The 20,859-nt window shown below is 42.4% G+C and overlaps 1 protein-coding gene across 7 annotated transcripts in view; it reads left to right on the top strand.

Moving 5' to 3' along the window:
* Positions 1–20,859, top strand: part of LOC110498926 (homeodomain-interacting protein kinase 3) — a 45,661-nt gene that overhangs the window by 19,523 nt on the left and 5,279 nt on the right. For 4 of the 7 annotated variants that reach the window (XM_036958350.2, XM_090211633.1, XM_036958341.2 and 1 more), the window contains exons 3-13: positions 8,931–9,054; positions 13,455–13,574; positions 13,712–13,798; positions 13,953–14,137; positions 14,305–14,458; positions 17,158–17,278; positions 17,390–17,499; positions 17,676–17,794; positions 17,895–18,053; positions 18,968–19,426; positions 19,554–19,810. In XM_036958350.2, coding sequence (XP_036814245.2) covers positions 8,931–9,054; positions 13,455–13,574; positions 13,712–13,798; positions 13,953–14,137; positions 14,305–14,458; positions 17,158–17,278; positions 17,390–17,499; positions 17,676–17,794; positions 17,895–18,053; positions 18,968–19,426; positions 19,554–19,810 — 1,895 coding nt within the window. The remainder of the gene's footprint in view (positions 1–8,930; positions 9,055–13,454; positions 13,575–13,711; positions 13,799–13,952; positions 14,138–14,304; positions 14,459–17,157; positions 17,279–17,389; positions 17,500–17,675; positions 17,795–17,894; positions 18,054–18,967; positions 19,427–19,553; positions 19,811–20,859) is intronic. The other 3 variants (XM_090211645.1, XM_036958353.2, XM_090211639.1) reach the window with 1 other exon arrangement.

The following is a 20,859-nucleotide window of genomic DNA, read 5'->3' as shown; positions in this document are numbered from 1 at the left end:
TGAAGGACAGTCACGAAAATAAAATAACCGTTCTTATTTAAATAATTCCTGTTTTTTGTGTATGGAACGAACCGCTGACTGAAGACAGGGCGGCTGGGCATTTGTGTGGTTAAGACCGTTTCCGCAGTTACATGGCCACTTTACAACATGATGAAACTTTGCTCATTTTTGAAACAACAAGGTGTTGTAGAAAACTAGTCATGTTGCCTAGGCAACACTCCCCTCCCTACAGCAGCAGCAGCATGCAGTCCGGAGTGGAGGAGAAGAGAAAATATGGGTTTACCTTTTTTTTTTTTTTTTCATGTATGTTATAATGCAGCCATTTGTCTGAACAAAAACGGTCATCCATAATTCCATTACGGTCACAGCCCTGCCATTAAGCTAATGCTGTGTATCATGTACTTATGCACTCATTCCTGATGGTGAACCATTTTTTATCTGCCGCTTCACAGCTAAGGCCTCCTGGAGGACTACCACAAGGGGCATCACTGCTCAGTCTGTCTTTTTTGTTATTTGATATGACAAAAATATCTTTGTCATGTTAGTGAAAAGGTAAACTGATTTAATTTTGGCCAACGTCTACTATTGGCTTTGTATCGGCTCCTAGATCATATCTTGATAATGCTGTATCTGAATAAAATGAAATAAACTCCTTTTATTTCCATGACTTTGGAGTTGTGTAACAGTTAGTCTAATTAGCTGTCAGTGGTGCTAGCCTATTAGAACAAAGCTGAAACGCCAAGAAAAATGATATTTACAGGGAGTGCATAACGGGCCACTCACATTTGCGAGTGCAGAGAGATGAAGCCCAGGTCTCTTATGCCTGAATGGATCGTGTGTGCTTTCCACATAACCAGCTTCTTGTGCCTGCTCAGAAAACCTTGCTGTTGCCTCTGGAGGATTCCTCCCAAATTATGGAATACTTCTGTCCTGTCGTCTAGCCGTTTCTGCATTTCTAGTTTAGACCTTGGAGAATCGTATTGTACCATGTGCCTTTTTCATTGATAAGACACAGATTTCTTACATCATGCTTATTGGTCTAGTGCTGATAGCTGTGATATAGGCCTATTGGTGCAGTTTTTCTAATCTAGGCCTAATGCTATTCTTGAACTGGAAAGCTAGGCTAAATTCTATTGTCTATGAAACTAGTCAACAATGTTTTCTTGCTTCGAGCCAGATGGTAAAATGTTGATAGTCCAGTCCTCAATTCTGTAATGTTAACCAGGAGGCACTGGTGTCTTATTGCCAAGTATCCTATAGGGTACTAGGGATATGGGTTCTGTACCATTTTGTAGTATTTTTAAAGCCATAAGCTTCCTAGAAAAACACATTCGGGGCAGTCTTCTTTGGGTACATAGATGCCTTGTGAAATGCTTGCATGCAGGCCTAGGCAGGATCAGTGTGGGTGCTGCTAGACAAAATGATAGGCCTAGCATTCACCAGAGAGATTTGCCTTTGCCACAGTAAAACTGAAATCCCTCACCATTATGCAACAGCACTGTTTTTCTTTCTCCTCCTCCCTCTGGTTCACAAAGCTCATTTTAATTTCTGCAGCTCATGCTCTCTCATGGCATACTTGATTGGCCTTAAACATGTGCTGTTTTAGGTTGGACCTCATTCCATAGATCCAGGAATTTGAATGCTGCATCCTTAAAATCTGTACATTCTGTACTTGTACTTCATGTTTGCAGTTTGTTGGCCATTTTGTTTTTACTTCAGCTCCAGTAAATTTTAAAACGTTCAGGGTATAATGTTTTACCACTTTCCCATGTGCCTACTAAACACTGCATTTGATTTCAATGCAAACTGTGCTTTTCATGACCTAGGTTTTGTTTCTTATCTAATCCACGGCCTGCATACATATTTCTTCTGATCTTATGTCAACAGATCTCAGAACTGTGGGATAACAAGCTGCCTCCGATGACCTAATCATGGGTTCAGCCTCCTTTGACCAGAGGCCAGTCTGTCTAGCCAAGGCCTGGTAAATGACTTGAGTCTTGGTGTAATGAAATGCCTGGAGGGAATGAGAGCAGTTGATTTGGCATGGCGTTGATGATCAAACCGTGAAGACCAAACAGAAGATTTACACCAAAGGGTGTAGTAGAAACCATCCATGTAGCCACCAATTAGTTACTAGTAGTGCACCTCATCTTGGTGTAGAGCTCTCGACCCATTTGCTCTACTTTGCATTTAGCGGTTCGTGTGATTTTTGGCCCAGTAAGCATGTTGGCTATCATGGTACTGTTGCTGGTATTATTTATTGCTTTACCTGTCAATATCAGGGTCTGTGGTGTTTGTTCTCATGCTCAGTATTGCACATATTTCTGTGATCAACCGTGCGTATTGCCTACATTCATATCCCTTGGATTCATTCCCTTTCGGTACCTATGCCGCTTAGAAAAGCTGCTGTCCTCTGATGACCCAGGCTATGTTTTGAAAACCAAGCTGATCTTTTTTTGTGCTGGTAGGCTTTTATGTCTGCTACAGATCCTAGCCGATGTTGTTGCTGGCTTCCTGTAATGCTGGAAACATGGGATGCTATTGCCCGCATTAAAGGGATACTTTGGGATTTTAGCATGCTAGCAGATACCCATAGACTCAGTGCTAACGCTAGTTATCGAAACTACCTCTAACCTTCATACTGGACACAGAGACAACAATGATAACCACATGTTCATCTAACACTGGGAAGTAGATAAAGGGCCTCATTGCCAAAATCCTGAAGTATCCTTTTAAACCCTGGAGATTGTTAGTACTCTACCCTCCTGTTTGATGTTTGAGCTGGGGTTTAGTTTTACAGGTGTGAAGTGGGTTTGTATGCTTAGTTGTCAAGGTCAATCAGACCAGTGGCACACTCACCGACTTGCTTATATTTACTCTACCACATTGTTTTAATGCATTGCCTAACTCCCTTTTAGATAAAGATGGACGTTTCTATGGCTGTCTGAACCCACAGTAGAACGAAGGCTGTGTGGTCAGATCAACCAGGGCTGCTGTTTGATCAGCGAAACATGCCCGTGGTGGTATACATCATTAAAGTAGAAATGATCAGGAACACAATGGTCTGTGGCTGCATGATTAGGACCTTTTTTTAAATTGGCACGTTAAATCAGGTCTTGTGATCATGGTTGGGCTGATGCCCTTCTGAAGTTAGTCGGAATGTCCTGTGTTGACAGACAGCAGATGGGGTCAATGGAGTGCTATTCTACAGTCTGAATGCTGCCTTAAGGCTGATACTCAGGCTGGAATGCATCTTCCATGCCTTACCGCTCTCGACGAGATGTCACGTGACTTGAGTCTTAGGCGCAGCCCTATAAAAGCTCCGACACACCAGTAGGATTGTCAAATGTTTGCTTGCCAACAGTAGATAGCACCTCTGAACAGTGTTGGCAGTCACTCTTGTGTTCATCCTTGTTTGGCATATCTGTGCTCTTTGCTTATGGTCTAGATTCCAAGTTATCTGTGCTAATGTTGCTATTTTGTAGAAAGCCCTTGTTGATACTAGCCAAGAAACAATTTCATTCACACTTCATAATCCCATACTGCCAGCCTATAGCCAAATGTTTAGCTAGCTAACGTTAGCATATTCGCTATCTACCACAATATAGAATCGCTAAGGACACTGCATTAACTCGGCAGCTAACACGCCTGTTTCAGGGAAACTAGAGAATTCATTGTGATTTTTAAATATGCCAATACTAGCTACAGTGATTTGCTAGCTTTATTTGGTTTTGTGTGCATTGTCTGTGCATTTGGCTAGCTACCCATCCCATAGCTACATTGCATATGTAGTGTGACTGGCTCATCTGTGGATGTACGTAGAAAATGTCCTCCCCCCCTCCTTTATTTTGGCTCCCTCATGCTCTCTGATTGGCAAAAAGTCCAGTTGTTGGCCACTGACGAGCATTACAATACTACAAGTAGAACCGTTAGGTTTGTTGCTACCGGGTTGGCACTCAGCAGGTACCATTTTTTTTTGTTCTAGCAAGAGCAGGAACGGCCTCCCACTATGATAAGTATCTATCGGCATTTATAGGTTCTCGGTGTGTTTCATGCTCAAGACCGACTTACATTAGGATGTGACGGGGAGCAGGTGTCACGTGCAATGACAGTTCCTTTCTCATCCCCTCCAGCTTGATGACCAGGCTGTGTATTTATCTTCACAATCTGCAGACCAATATAAGTCAGACACAGGAAAAAATAAATCAAGGCATTTCCTCGTTGCGTGATTAGAAATAGAAACCCATTTCCTTCTGTTCTGTTGATTTTAGCCCCGACTTTCTAATGGAACCGCGTTGCTCTGAGGTTATGTTTGTGGTTCTGCCCTTCATTTGAATGGGTGGTCACAGCCCGACTCCCAGGCCCCAGACCAGCAGTTCATTATAATTAGGGCTGGGATTTGCCAGGGACCTCGTGATAAGATACTTTGGTGCCGTTGCAAGATGTTTTGCGATTCTCACGATTCTATATGTATTGCGACTAGGGCTGGGTCGTATACCGTATTTACTATATACCGGTATTGATGCATGGACTGGTTTGGATTTTTACTAAAACGGTATTTGATTTTTTAGTTTGTTAAATGTGATATGCGGTGTGTAACTATACAAATGGACGTTTTCTCTCTCGCTCTCTCATATGTGAGTGTGATGCTTTCCACATAGACCTAGTCCCACCCCCTGTCACTCAAGGAGCGCATTTGTTGCTTGACCATGAGACACTTTCATTAAGTGTTCGTGGTCAATGCAGCACATGCAACAATGTTGTTTCCACTTTGATCTTAATATAAATCCACAAGCGTTCTATAATTACAATATTAGTTTGTGTTTCTTACATCTGCAAACGGCTAGTTTGTATTTTCTTAGTAAGTTAAGCTAAATCGTGATAGCCACTAATGCTAATGGCTTGTTAGCTGGCTAGCTAATAAAAGTACCGAGTCAGAGCAAACGTAGCCAGCTAATACAGCCTGACACCAGTACTGGTGGAGGCTTAAATCAGCATGTTGTTTGTGCAACAGTATCTTCTAAATCAAAGAGGAATAGGGGAAGCATGAATATATTGGCTACGTGAATAAAGATTTAATGTAGCCAAAGATTATAGGGTCCACTAGGAAACGCTGAACATCATTTTGGTTCCTACCCTGTCACAATAACTCATCCATGGCATTTTCATTCGTTGTCATGTCAAACACTGTATTCAAAGTGTCCACTGTAATTTATATTATAACTAGAATTATAAAAAAACATATTTCCATGAAAGTGTTTTGCCCATATCAAGGCAGTATGGAAATGATCTCAAATTGAGTGCAGGAAATGCAGATATTGATGGAAATGCAGGAAATTATTTTTGGTTGAAGTTGAATTGAACAGTATAAACCAATCAGAATGGAGAAACTCATTTAGAATGTATGAAATCATTTAGAATGTATGTGTTGCCACCCTAGGATCACTTACTACTCAGAAAGCAAATGTAGAACTTTTATTATTCAAAAACATAAAATATTTTGGCCATATCGCCCAGCCCTATATGCGATTTATTTGTAATTTTTATAAACAATAAAAAATACAATATTTTGGCCATATCGCCCAGCCCTATATGCAATTTATTTGTAATTTCTATAAACAATAAAAAATAAATTATGTGCCAAACATTGCTTGCTATATTATGTCTGCTGCAGAGCGATATGAGCGAGCATGAGAAAACATGTTTGCTCATTATTTTAAAAGATGGAGAACAAGCTCCAGGATGAAAAATACTGACGTTCTGGCGCCGAGCCGATTTTAGCTCTCGCTTACACTACAGTAGCAAAAAAATCAACACCGAGTCAAATATTGATATAATATCATCCAAAAGTAATATTGCAAAATGTAACTTTCATATTTCCCCATCACTAGCGTCTTCTCCAGTAGGAGAGTGGTTATCTGCTGGTGCACAGGCACTACTCATTGTTTCTTTAATGACCCAATCAGGCATGGAGGATATTTAATGGCTGTTGAGTGAAAGTAAATGATGCCCCCTTCTGTGGCTTGAAAAGCTTCCAGCTAGCCATCTTCCCTCCCTGTTTATTCTAATTTTAAATTCCGATGTGCTGCTATTCCAACCGCTCTGTTGACATCGTGTTATATTAGCTATGTCAGGTCGGTCTGTTTTTACCCAGTTAATGCAGCTCTCATGTGAACGGTCCAGTTTATTTTAATTCTGTAAATGGTTACCCCCTGGAGGCTTCACAAAGTGCTGTGCTCCATCAAATATAGTGTGTGTTGTGCAGGCAGCTTCTGGAAAGGCAGGCCATGGTTGCAGCCTTTATCACACTGCCAGAGTTGAGTAATGAGTGGTAGGCTGTCCCCGCTGGGAGTGAGCAACACACACACACACACACACACACACACAGACACACAGACAGTCCAATACGTATACGCACACACAGGTTCAGCCACACACACATACACACTCCAGCCCCAACCCATGAAGAATGCACTAGCTTAGAGGAGATATGATCATGCCATTTTTCAAAATACCCAACTTCTTCCTTTTTTATTTATTTATTGGAAGCAGTGAACTCGTCTGTTTCTGGGTACTGGTGCGTTTGTATGGGGGAATTTTGGTCTTTCTGTGAATTTGGAGGGCAGTGAAATTAGTCTCCTGTTCTGCTGCAAGAGATAAGATATGCAATCGGGTGGTATTTGCTTCAAAGAGCGCTTCTGTCCTTTTTGTTTTTGTTGCTTAGTTAATGGGCTAACCCGGGTTATAATCCATGACCCCTGTTAAGGCATCTCAATGGATGGTTGATGTACCATATTTTAAGCTTTCTCCAGTTCCCAAGGTTTTCCGAAGAACACATGGCCGCTGTGGAGATCACTAGCTAGTCACCCAATGAGTATTGTTTGAGAACAATGGCAGGAGAGCAGCATGCTGTAGGGATGGGAGGGCTAATGTCACTCAGATTGTCAGCACAGCTGGGTGCAGGTGAAGACGGAGGTTGAGAAACCCCCTCACAGCTCCCCCCTAATCTCCATTCCCCTGACACGTGTAGTGTTTATTTCAGTAGATGGTTCGTTAGGACTATGGTTAGAAATATTCTGCTCCTGGGCCTGTGGAAGACACTTGTTTCCCCCAGAACAGCTGCATTTTTCAGAGTTCTCCTGGCCCACAGGCAGGCTGACCCTCAGGCCTGGTTGACCTGGTGGTCAGATACATGAGTGTCACAGTAGCAAAGATTTTTTTATAACTAACCCAAGATGGACCACAGCCTGTCGTTTCCAATGGGAGCAAATTTAATGGATGGGCAGAACAAGCAAGGAGGTTGGCAGAGCCAGGCACAAGGTAGCGAGATCCTATTGACGCGTTCTAGCACATATTTCCGTTAGGGAACGCCTACTCTGTGAAGTGCACGTGTGCAATAACTTAAATCGCCCTTGCACTCCTGAACAATGGCATTTTTCTTTTTTACTTTGGCAACTGGTAGTCTATTTAGTCCACTCTGATCGTAACAGATTGCAGTTTTGGGAATGGAACTGTATTGAGATCAAATGTTTAATCGATGAGAGAATTTGCTGAATGTCGTCTGAAATCCATCGCGCTCAGTCTTCTCCTACTGCCGGCCACTAGGCTTCCTCTCATCACCATATTTGGTGGTGAGTGGAAATGCCAACTAGATGCTTCAGATTTATACATTGGTTCTATCTGTGACAGTACCCAAGGAAGCATGTTCTCTGGAGACTGACTGGGGCTACCCACCATTAGCACATTAACATCCTGCTCAAACCTGGACGAATCTAATTTCTCGCATGATATCTAGGCAATATTAGTTAATGCTGTTGTGATTTAGGCGTTGGCGTAATAGAACATTTTGTAATAGACTCGTCTGAACTTGGCAGTAAGCACACTATGTACAGGAGTGATTTTCCCTCCACCCTTCCCCTTTTTACAGAACATTAAAAGAATGGAGAAGTCTGTCTCTTCTCTGGGTAACACTGACTTAATTTCCACATTAAGACAAACACTGAAATTAAGTTGATATTGAGTTTGTCAGTTTCCTCTCCTTTCCTTTAACTTCCTGCTCTAACAGGAAGTTGTTAATTGTTGCTTCTTGTTTCAACCCATGGTCGAAAAACATGAACTGTACTTATGTTCCTTTTAGACAGTCCTCTTTAACAGGCGTTGCTGCAAAACCTCAGCTATCGGGAAGTATGTGTTATCTCTTCACACAATGGTGCCTGAGGAGGCTAACGTTGAGCAGCAGTCCCCCTGTGGGTGTACATGATCTCCTCAGCTGTTGCCAGTGTGGTCCATGGCTGGATATAGAGTACACATCTGCCTCTGTGTTGTCTTATACTTAGGCTGTGAGCTGGGTGTGTGCTCATTTTGCACTTCTCTAGTCATTCTTTTGTCATGCCTTCCCTTGCTGAATTTGTTTTCAGCATTTATCCGCAGACAGAGATTTCCTGTCAGCAGGTGGTCATTTGGCTGGGAGGTGAAACGTGTTAAACCGAGTGACGACAGTGTCACTCTATAATGGTTTCATTAGGGTGTTGTGTCCGACCATCGCTAGGCAACGGATGTTTCCTCTCTGTTGTCAAGGCTGCCACGTTGCATAGCCTTGGTTTTAAACTGGTAACTGATTGGCCATTCCTTTTAAAGGAAGTGGAACGCAGTAATGCCTGCAAAATTGCTTAATGGCCATCAAAGTCCACAAGTGTCATTGTAACCAGTGTGTTCTCAATCCCAATATTTGAAGAACAAATTCACATACTGAATTCTGTTTGTGTGACGTCATACATGAGGCCCCACAATAAATCATGTTAGATAATATCTTGAGTTTCCTGCCCCCTGATTTAAAACAAATCGAAAGCCTGCTGTGTGTTCTGGTCTCAGAATGGTTGTTGAAACTGCTCCCCGCTAACCTCTGTCCTGTTTGTCTTCCTTGTATACAGGGCTCCAGAGATCATCCTGGGCCTGCCGTTCTGTGAGGCCATCGACATGTGGTCCCTGGGCTGTGTCATCGCTGAGCTCTTCCTGGGCTGGCCCCTCTACCCAGGAGCACTGGAATATGACCAGGTAAATAAAAGTACCTGCTTAATAACCTCTACAAGTTTGGGGAGGAGGGGGGTACTAAGCTAACATATCATAAGGCATAAGGTTTTGAAGTGCCTGTCCTATATCTAGGAGATATAACGAACACAGCTGTATCTCTGTCACATTTCACCGCAGATGTGGAAGGGCAACATAGGTGGATGCGGTGGCTTGAGACACAGCAGCCCATGCAAAAAAACTATCTTAAATTGACAGATTTTGAGGATTTTTAAAAATGTATTATTATGTTACTTAGATTGATGTACATGTTTGTCAATAGATTTAAGGATTATATGCTCAGACACACTGTTAGGATTGTCAAATGTTTGCCTGCTGAGAGTACTTAGCACCAACCTTGAAGCTGTCAGCCATGTTCAAATACTCGAGCCACGTGGTCTGTAAAAAGTAGCGTTGCCACTTTGGGATTTAACCCCTCTACTTACCTAGAGTCCAGTGAGCTCATGGATATCAGTATGAAAGAAGTTGGAGGTAGTTTTGTGAGCCAATGCTAGCTAGCATTTGTGCAATGACTTGAAGTCTCTTGTATCTACTAGCATGCTAGCAGTTACCATATACTTCCAGTCATTGTGCTAACGCTAGTTAGCAACTTCATTAACTGCACACAGAGACATAAAAATGGTATCCATAAATTAATCCGGATCCGGGAGAAGTCAAAAATCCTGAAGTAATCCTTTTAAGCTTAGTTTGGCAATGCATGTCCCTGTGTGTGTTGCTTTGCCAATGTTGACTAACTAGCTAATAGGGATGTGCATCTTTCCCTTTCAAGAAGATTTGATATCAAGATAGATGGGATACAATACAGGAATGATATGTTTTAGTTTGACATTATCACCCATTTGTCATTTTTACAGATTAAGTGTTTAAGATGGTTATGTATCACTATTGTTTACAAATTAGCTATGACCTAGCCAATGCATATACAGCACAACTTTGGATTTCACCCCCATCTCAAAATCTAATGGTTTTGACCGTTTGGAAGTTTTTACGGAGTGATCTATTTTCCACTTGCTTCGGCCATGCTTCGGCTATTTCCACTTGCTTCGGCTATTTTCCACTTGCTCCTAACAAAAGTGATTATGAAATTATCAACTTTACCCTGTATATCTAAAAATGACCATATAAACCTGTTTTAAAGCAAAACTATAAAATCAATTGTATAGCCAGATGAGGAGTCTCCGTTAGCTTACTTTTATTACTGTAAAACACAATTTTCAACAGCGCATAGATGACCATAACCTAGCAAATTACATAGGTTTTATAGTTGAGTGACAACCTAATATCACACAAGCCATTTTAGAGTTTGAATGCTGATGGTGCGCAAGATTATAAATAGGCCGCCTATCTCGCATTGGTCAGTGCGTGAAGCTGGGCACAGTGCGCAGTTTGACTAAGCAACTGATAATGCCTGGGATCGTTCGGCGTGTCAAATGACTTTTAGATCAATGACTGTCAACACCATTACAAAGGAAGCATCAGTTGTCACAAAAGATTTGTAACGTTCAAAATCGTTTTTCTGACCGCATGTTACATTTGGACCGGTTTGGGGTCATACGCACAAAAAGCTTATTTCTCAACAACAACAAAAAAACGCATTTGTTTACATCCCTGTTAGTGAGCATTTCTCCAAGATAATCCATCTGCCTGACAGGTGTGGCATGTCATGAAGCTGATTGAACAGCATGATCATTACACAGGTGCACCTTGTGCTGGGGACAAATAAAGGCCACTCTAAAATGTGCAGATTTGTCACACAATGCCACAGATGAGTCAAGTTTTGAGGGAGCGTGCAATTGGCATGCTGACTGCAGGAATGTCCAATGGAGCTATTGACAGATAATTGTGTTTATTTCTTTACCATAGTCCACCTCCAATGTTGTTTTAGAATTTGGCAGTACATCCAACCGGCCTCACAACCGCAGACCCCGTGTAACCACGCCAGCCCAGGACCTCCACATCCGACTTCACCTGCGGGATCACCTGAGGAGTATTTCTGCCTGTAATAAAGCCCTTTTTGTGGGGAAAAACAAATTCCGATTGGCTGGGTCTGGCTCCTCAGTGGATGGGCCTATGCCTTCCCAGGCCCATCCAGTCATGTGAAATCCAAAGATTTAGGGCCTAATGCATTAATTTCAATTGAATGATTTCTAAACTGTAACTCAGTAAAATCTTTAAATTGTTGCATTTATATTTTTGTTCCTTTTTATATGATTTATGGACAAACTACAGCAACATATTTAGTTTTATTCACATAATGTCGTTTTTTTTAAGTAAAATGTTTTAAAATGACCAGAGAATTTAATTGGGACGTATTTCGGTAATGAGAATTTTGGGTGAAAGTGTACAACATTTAGGCAAATGTATTTAAACTAAGACACTGTGCCATAAACTACTCATTTTAGTCTTCTGAATGATAGTTGATTGTTGCAGATGCCTCATGGTTTTCTAACTCAATTTGTTACTGCCATGGTTAACTGGTTTCATGAGAATCACCTGCCAGCCCATAGCCACATTAGCTAAACGGTTATGTAATTCACTAGCTAGCACAACATGGCTGGCTAGCTAGTCACAGACACTGCACGAACTCTCAGCAACTAACACAGGCAGCTGATTCATTGAAACAAATTACTTGTTTTAATTATAATTTCAATACTAGCTACAGTGGCCAGCTGGCTAGCTTGGAAGAAGTTTGTGTGCACTTAGGCTACACTATGGGATGGTAGCTAGCTATGTGACTGTCTCATTTAGTAAGCTGCAAGGGGGTCGATGTCACTGGGAAAAGTATATATTTGTTGTTCTTGTTGGCTGGCCTTTCAGCACCCTGCTCGTGCTCTTTAGAGAGATGTCTTTACCGACGGGGAAACTGATTCCACATGTACAAACGCTAGCAAATGTCAGTCAGGTGCTATCGCCGACGGTCCCCAAAACAGACCACTCAGCAAGCGAACGAATGTCCAATGAATGCCAGATAATCGACAGATCAACATTCGGTGCGGTGTGTGTGGTCTATCATCTCCAAAGCTATCAGACTGTCAAGGGAAGAGAACAACACTAGCAGAACTGACAGCTCAGTGAAGACAGACCGATCAGTGGAGTAGGATAACAGTCCCTGATGCCTGTGTGCTGGTGGATTTTGATTCTGAATGCGAGGATGGTTAAGGCATCCACTTTTCGTTTGATTTTAAAGCCTATTAATGCAATTGTCTGGGCCATGTCCCTCGGCTTAAAGGCCAGACCATGGGAATGCTCTGTGTACTGTGGGGTTTGTCATTTTTGTGTCTAGTGGTCATTTGGACAGCGACCAAGCAGTAGTGCTTTGCTGATCAGAAGCCCCCTGACCGCTGCACCATCACTTCATTGCTCTCACTGTGTTTATGCAGGGTTGTGGTAACCTGATTGAGTCTCTATAACATCCAAATCATCAAGCCATTAACAAAGCCAGTGAAACTCACTGGTCTACTATCTGTTGTCAAGCGCTGGAACAGCGGCTTTGCACAGTGAGAAAAAGAGCCCTGTCTCATGGCCTAACTCATGCCTAGTCTTGTACTTGTAGCCGCTTTAAGGCACAGTGCTTTGACTGGGAGAGGGTAGCTATGATGTACCTTTTGTGAGAAAAAAGTCTTACTGGCTTTACGGTCAGGGACAGATGCTAACAGATGCTAGCTATATCTGTCATGCTGTCGGTGTCACTGCTCCCATGGCAGATCAAGTGTCAAAACATCAAAGTCAGGTCTATTGCTGTTTGAAAAATTTTGAGTAATGATCTCATGGGCAGCAATGAAATTGTTTGAATAAGAAATAATAAAATCACCAAGTTACCAGATAAGCAACATGTTTTTGTATTAAGGTTACCATGGCAAATTTGGAGCACAAGTAGGCCTGTGTATTTTAAGTGGCGCTCAGTCAACATATCAAGGACCTCAGCCACCCGAGCCACAGCTTGTTCACCCCGCTACCATCTAGAATTCAGAGACCGTACAGGTGCATCAAAGCTGGGACCGAGAGACTGAGAAAAGGCTTCTATCTCCAGGCCATCAGACTGTTAGTCACCACTAGCCTACCTCCGCCCAGTACCCTGCCCTAAACCTTAGTCACTGTTCTAGCCGGCTACCACCCAGTACTCTACCCTGCAACTTCGACTGTTGCCATTGTACATAGTCATTGAACACTGGTCACTTTGTAAACATTATTATACTGTTTCACCCACTTTATATGTACACTGTATATACTGTATTCTAGTCATGACTAATGGAAATGACTTAATGTTGCTAATTCTTTTGTAAATATATAGGAGTAGGTCTGACACGCAAGATAATTATGTTAATGTTGTAATCACAATATTTTCTTCCTCTTTGTCTCCTCCACAGATTCGCTACATATCTCAGACACAAGGGTTGCCAGGGGAGCAACTGCTGAACGTGGGGACCAAGACTCCCCGCTTCTTCTGCAAAGAGTCTGACTCGCCTTATGCTCCCTGGAGACTGAAGGTAACGCGCACTGACACTGTGTGACTACTGAACATTGACATCATATACCATAAGCACACCCAGTTCTGAGTACGCTAGGCAGAATTCTAGAGAATGCATGTCTGAATTTTGAAGACTCCCATTTCCTGTTTCTGTAGCTGACAGGGGAACATGAAACTGAGACTGGGATGAAATCCAAAGAGGCCAGGAAGTACATCTTTAGCAGTCTAGATGACATGGCACATGTGAGTACAGAACTTTAAACGATGTAACACATTTAAGCAAAGTACGAAATTGCATACAAGTAAATTATTCATGAAAACTATCATATGACACTGTAGTGAACACCAGTGGATTTTAATAGAGTAGCTGGATGTTGATTTTGTCCTGCCGCCTCAGGTGAATCTGGTGCTGAACATGAAGGGCAGTGACTCGTTGGCGGAGAAGGCCGACCGGAGGGAGTATGTGGGCCTGCTGAAGACCATGTTGCTAATTGATGCTGAGAAGAGGATTGCTCCCTCCGATGCCCTCAACCATCCCTTTGTCACCATGCAGCACCTCCTCGACTTCCCCCACAGCAATCAGTAAGTCTAACCAACAAAAGCTCTTACATCCACTACAAAGAAGTGGTGCACTACAAACTATGATTACAGATGGTCACAGATCAGAGGTAGGAAGTAGGCCACAATGTTTCATCTTGAATACCCTCTGCTTGATTCTTCATCTCACACGTTCTCTTTCTTCTCTCCAGTGTTCAATCATGTTTCCAAATCATGGATGCCTGTCAATCACGGCCCAACACGTACAACACACTCAACCGCAACAAAGCCCTGTTCCCCAGACCCTCAACCAACTCAGCTGGACTGCCGATGGCCTTCAGTAAGATGGGATCAGTTCGCTCTCAGGTAATCTATTAACCTAGGCAGGACGATTTAGAAACTTCAGAGTGTTTTCTATCCAATACTAATAATAATATGCATATATTAGGTTCTGGGACAGAATAGGATGCAGTTCAGTTTAGGCACGCTATTTATCCAAAAGTGAAAATGCTGCCCCCTACCCCAAACAGGTTAAGCACAATCACAAGAAGCTTCACATATTGTCTGCATTAATGAACACTGGAAATCTATGATGTTACATTTATGGCTGTGGTACATAAACTTCTTACTGGACCAATGTTTCCACCTACAGAAATATTAAGGCCATTGCATAATATTTACATAATTTTAATGGCACTGCTAGCTCTCGCTATTCATTGTCTGAAGTAAATGCTGAAAAACGATGGCAAGGCTAGCTATTCTCTTGTTATTTGAAAAGCCTAAACTCACCTATTAAACTTTTCAGCTGTCTTGATATCCTAGCAAGAAACCATTTTATTATAGCAACGCTCCAAGAAACACACCTGCTCCAAAAAGAGAATAGAGAACCATTTTCAAACTCGCTGCTTTTTCATCTGCCCCAAGTAAAACTAAAGGTTTAATTATAATGATACATTAGTAACGCAATTACCATTATTGAGTAATGGCAAAGACCAAGAAGGCAGAATCACTTTCTTTAATTGTATCCATAATGGAAAGAAAAATAGCCTTTATTAATGTGTGTACTACAAATTTGTATGATCCTACGTTTTTTGATTCTCTGAACAGCGTATTGTTAGAATTAACTGAATTCCATCTGGGTATTGGGACAGACATGAATGCCATTTTGGACATGCGTGACAAATCTAATAAGACCAACTCCAAAGTCCAATCCACATGCAACCAAGGCTCTCTAGCATATACTCTGATTACAACCTCATTGATGCCTGGTAATCCTGAAGCAAAACAGTACACTTTCTACTCGAACATGCATAAGTCATTCTCACTAATCGATGTCATACTATCTACACCTATTTTCTTTCATCAAGAAAATGTAAATTAGACATACGAGTAAGACCACCACGCTTACTACTGCCAACTTAACATTTCAGAATGTCCTAAAATGCCACGAAAGGTTTTATAAAAAAGAATGCAACTGCATTTGCATCTGGGTTGAATGAATCTTTTTGGACCAGGTAGCTATTACTATTTCCAATTTATTGATAAGATCGAGAGCAGAATTTGCCATACATCGAGTAAAACTCAACCACTACTTCCGTGGTAATCGTCCCAATCTTTACTGGCCAAAAAGCTATGCAGTAGTTATCAATTGACTGATAGAGCAACTATTGAATCTGAAATGGGAATTACTATCAGAACCCAAATTAATCAAAGATTCTCCTGCTTCTATAAAGAAATGTACACCATTCAAAGGTTAATTTGGGAGAGATGTGAACACAGCAATTTCACTTTTTATTACAACATTTTAAGGATGCCCCCAACATTTCAAAATGTTGTCGTCCCGAGACTTACCCAAATGGATCCACACGGAACAAAGTGGGTTTGTTAAAGCCTTTATGCTCTGTCGACTACACCTCTGTCGACTATTACATATCTTATATGCTTCATGAGAAACAACAGCTCCTTGGGCTGTATGATCTCTCCATTCAGGAAACAGCTTTTGATAGACTAGAGTGGTCATATCTCTGGTCTGTCTTGGAACATATGGGAAGTGACTCCAATTTCATGAATATTATTTAGAATACTATATGCCAATTCCTCAGTCATAGTTATAACAGGCAATATCTGCTCTGTTCAGAATACCTAGAAGCAGCAGACAAGGCGATCCAATTTTGCCTCTGCTATTCTTATTATCCATGGAAAATCTGGCACGGGCAATTCCTCAACCGAAGGAAATAATATACATTTCTCTCAAATCTACTGATCACTTCATCTCATACTGCCTCAAGAGCCCGATGGAGGACTACTTATGGAATCCCAATCGTTTCCCATTTGAAATATTTGGGAGTAGATATAGTCACTTCTTTAGATTAAAAACTTTGCCAAAAACTTTAATAGAACGCTCAAATCAATTAAGATAACATATGGAATTGTTTTAACATGTTCATCCCAAGGATCAATTAACTATTTGATTTTGAATTTTAGGACCCCTTTAGGTATTAAAAAAATATTTTATGGAACATTGACTTTGGCCATACTGCTATTAGCCCATAGAAACGCGTTGTATTGTAACAGATTTTTAGGCACTAAACTACTTCCATATACACTGAGTGTATGAAACATTAAGAAAACGTTCCTCATATTGAGTTGCATCCACACCCTTTTGCCCTCGGAAGAGCCTCAATTCGTCGAAAGTGTTCCACAGGGAGGCTGTCCCATGTTGACTCCAATGCTTCCTACAGTTGTTAAGTTGGCTGTATGTCCTTTGGGTGATGGAGCATTGTTTATACACACCGGAAACTGTTAATTGTGAAAAACCCAGTCACGTTGCAGCTCTTGACAAACTGGTGTGCCTGGCACCTACTACCATACCCCGTTCAAAGGAACTTAAATCTTTTGTCTTGCCATTCACATACACAATCCATGTCTGAGTTGGATGTATTTTTAATGCATTTATTTGATTGTTTTTGTACCTGTTACTCCCCTCTGAAAAATAAATGACAAAATAAAAAGTTGGTCACCAATGTTTTAAAATAATGAAAATAATCTCTCCCACCTCTATACAGGCTTTGACGCAATCTGCTCCCTCTGTGATGCATCCTGGGATGCTGCAGACAGGAACCAGTCAGTTTGGATGTAATGACTCCTTTCAGCCAGCCCTCATCCTCTGCCCCCCAGCCATACAAGGTGAAGAGCTTTTCAAATTAGCGCCTAGTAATTTCATGAAAGATACAAAGTCATTGCTGGGTTTACAGTGACCATTCTCCGATCTTATGCTAGTGTGCTTACGTTTTTAAGGTAATCCAAACCAGCCAGGATATACAGTTAGGATGGAAAACACAATACCGATGGTGACCCAAGCCCCTCCCATACAGCCTTTACACATGCGACCCGGAGTCATAGCACAGGTGAGACACTGGCTCACATTAGTGACACTTGTATACAATACAGGAGTCCGATGCTTGTCTCCACACTGGTCAAAGAGGTCATATTCAAGTTAGGCTATTTCAGGGGTTTGGTGTTTCCCTCACTTAGTCTTAAAGGTTTATGGTCCACTAATGATTTCTGTCTTTGTCCTTTGCAGCAACCGTGGTCAAGTAGAAACCAGCAGATCCTAATACCAGCCTGGCAGCAAGTGGCTCCCCCTCCCACCACTATGGCTTCTGATACTGCGGGTGGCCCACAGAGGCTCAGTGACTGGGGGTCAGTTGGTTCACAAGAGAAGTTACTTTTTAACACGTACTTCACTGGCCCCTTCACATTGTGGAGATAAAACTTGTATCATGTTTTGCCTTTTTTAAAGGAACGTTCGGCAACACAGCAACCATTACAGCAACATGATGCAGCCTCTTCTAACCAACCAAATGGCCATGTCTGGTCCACAACCAATCAACATTGGCATTGCACACGTGGTGTGGCCACAGCCGCACGCCAACAATAGGAACCGGCCCAGTCAGAGCCGGTGAGAAGCACTATGTCTGCCCAATGTTTCTCCTCCACGCTCCAGTCACGTACAGGGTCTATGGCAAATCAATGCTGTTGAATTAACCTGAGTTTTTTGTGCCTGGTTTGATAAATTATAGATTTTACTCAAATCAAAACCTACTCAGTTTATTTGTCACCTGGTAGTTAAAGGTGCACTTTGCAGAAATCGCTCTGTCGTTTCCTGGTTGCAAAAAATGTATTAGTTGGCCTAATTTCATTTTGTGACAAAATAAGCAAGTATAGTGTGTAGGTCATTGTACCATCTAAAACACTGTAAAATATATAACCAAAAATGATTGTTTTCAGCTGTTTTGAAGCTGGTGTACAAAACCAAGAGTAAAAGACGCAAAACAAAACTTAACGGAAGCATAGAAATAGCGCATTTCGAGCAGATCTACTGCTTCTTAGACTTACTTTCACTGAGCATGACAGCGCTTAACTCACATTTCTATGTGAATTTGGTTGGGTCGCCCATAAAGTTACATATTGCAGCTTTAAAGGGATACTTCGGGATTTTGGCAAGGATGCCCTTTATTTACTTCAGCTGAACTTATGGATACCATTGTTATGCCTGTTCAGTATGAAGGAAGTTGGTGGTAGTTTCTAACTAACTTCCATTCATTGTGCAATTGGTAACTTGCGTTAGTGCAATGACTAAGTCTATGGGTATCTGCTAACGCTAAGTTAGCAACTTCCTTCAAACCACATGCAGAGACAATGGTATCCACAAGATTATTTGACTCTGAGGACGTAGATAGAGCCTCATTGCCAAAATCCTGAGGTATCCCTTTAAGTGAATGTTCTACCAAATCGCAGATAATGTTGTTCTTACATAAACAATAGTGTTAAAATGTACTGACGAACAACTTCACTACTTTTACTTCATATTAGCAGCATGCACTACTCCCACAACAATGGCAACATCCAAACCTCAATGTGCCGCTCTCCAAAGATGGCCGACCGTGTTAAGATGGCCGACCACACAGGAGGAGGAGGAGATGGTTCCCGTGGGGAGAGGCCTGAGGTGGAGGTTCAGCAGGAAAGACGACATGAGGAGGAGGTGAGCTGCTGTAAGGCAGTGGAGGATGAGAGGATAGACATGTCCCACCAGCAGCGAGAGTCTGTGGTCATCGACGACCTGCCCAGCCCCACCATCAGCGTCATCAGCAGTGACACGGACGGAGAGGAGGGTTCCTCTTGCAGGTTCAAAGGCAGCCCTGACTGCGAGGCGTGTAAGAGCTCTCTGAACATGGAGCGGGTGTGTTCCCTCAGCAGCCCAGACAGCACCCTGAGCACCAGCTCCTCTGCCTCGGTGCAGTCCAGCCCGTCCCCCTGTAAGAGGCCCAACAGGTACTGCCTAACTGCATGTTTAAACGTTAACAACTTTTTAAAACTTGCGTGAGCGGCCACAGTCTGGATCATCAGTAGCAAACATGGACATTTAGTTCTGTTAGTGATAGCTTTTGTCTGTTTTCAGCATGTCTGAGGATGATGGTCATGAGAGTGGCTGCGAGACGGTAGATGGTTCCCCTGCCTCGGACTCCAGCCGGAGCCAGAGCCCCTACCTGGAGAGCCGCTACCTAGGCAACCACAGCCATCAATCTCTGAGCATGAGGACGAGTGGCATGGCCCCCCAGAAGGAGCCCAGAAATCCCCCTGTGAGAACCATGGTGGTGCCACCTTTGAAGGTGGTGCTGAACAACAACAACATGGACCTGCACACAGACCGAACGGGTCAGTTTGTATTCACAACATTACATGTCAAAATTGGTTTAGTATTAACAGTAAGAATAGGCCTATACATTGTAATCTTTTGTTTCAGTTTTGTATAACATACAGGCCTGGTTGGAAGTGGTCTCTGTAGGAAAGAGGGTGCTTTGTGAGCCTGTTGATGTCTGAATGATGTGTGTCAGTCTGAGGAAATTAGGGAGAGTCTGTCACCTGTGCTGATGTCTGCCTTGCAGGTCACATGGGCGTGGCAGGCAGCTACCACTCCTTAGTTGGTCAGAGAGGCTATCACAGGTGAACATGGGTAACTTGCACTGGGAAGCCTGTCTCTGTGGCTGTGCTGATAGCTAGTTGCTGCTGAGTGAACACTTCTGATTTGATCTGCTGTTCCTCTTTTTCTCCGATTCTCATGGGATATCTATTTCTTCCCCAGTTCATCTTGGTGTGTTTTCATGTGTTTTAGATGCTAAAGAAGGTAATTCGGGAGACTCTTGAGTTAGACCAGCTAATTCATGTTGTGAGCATTATCGCAACCATAAAACACTGTGGCAATGCTACAATCCAGACATGATTAACCTCAACTGTCCATCTGCACTGTCAGATGTTCTTGAATGTTCATCAGCGCATCATGTAGGTTTGCTTTTGAGGTGTACAGGCTTTTATATGCACTGCAAATCAGGCTATGGGATGTGTACTGTAACTTGTGATTTATACTGAAGGTAACCTAGCTATACACAGAGCAAAGGACTGTCCACTAAATGGGATTGGATCTGAAATGGGACATATATTAGTGCCAACATTTGTAAGTGGCATATTAATCCTGAAATGAAGGGACGCCTAGTCGGTTGTAAAACGTCTTCGACATTTAACCCAACCCCTCTGAACCAGAGCGGTGCGGGGGTGCTGCTTTAATCGACTTTCCACAACATCGGTGCCCGGGGAACAGTTGTTGGGGGTTCACTGCCTTGCTCAAGGGCAGAACTGCATATTTTTCCACCTTGCCAGCTCAGGATTCAAACCAGCGACCTTCTGGTTACTGACCCAACGCTCTTAAA

Source organism: Oncorhynchus mykiss, chromosome 2, assembly GCF_057628025.1.
Source record: "Oncorhynchus mykiss isolate SJ-2025 chromosome 2, ASM5762802v1, whole genome shotgun sequence".
In the NCBI taxonomy this organism is placed as follows: domain Eukaryota; kingdom Metazoa; phylum Chordata; class Actinopteri; order Salmoniformes; family Salmonidae; genus Oncorhynchus; species Oncorhynchus mykiss.
This window is presented reverse-complemented; position numbering and strand designations above follow the sequence as displayed.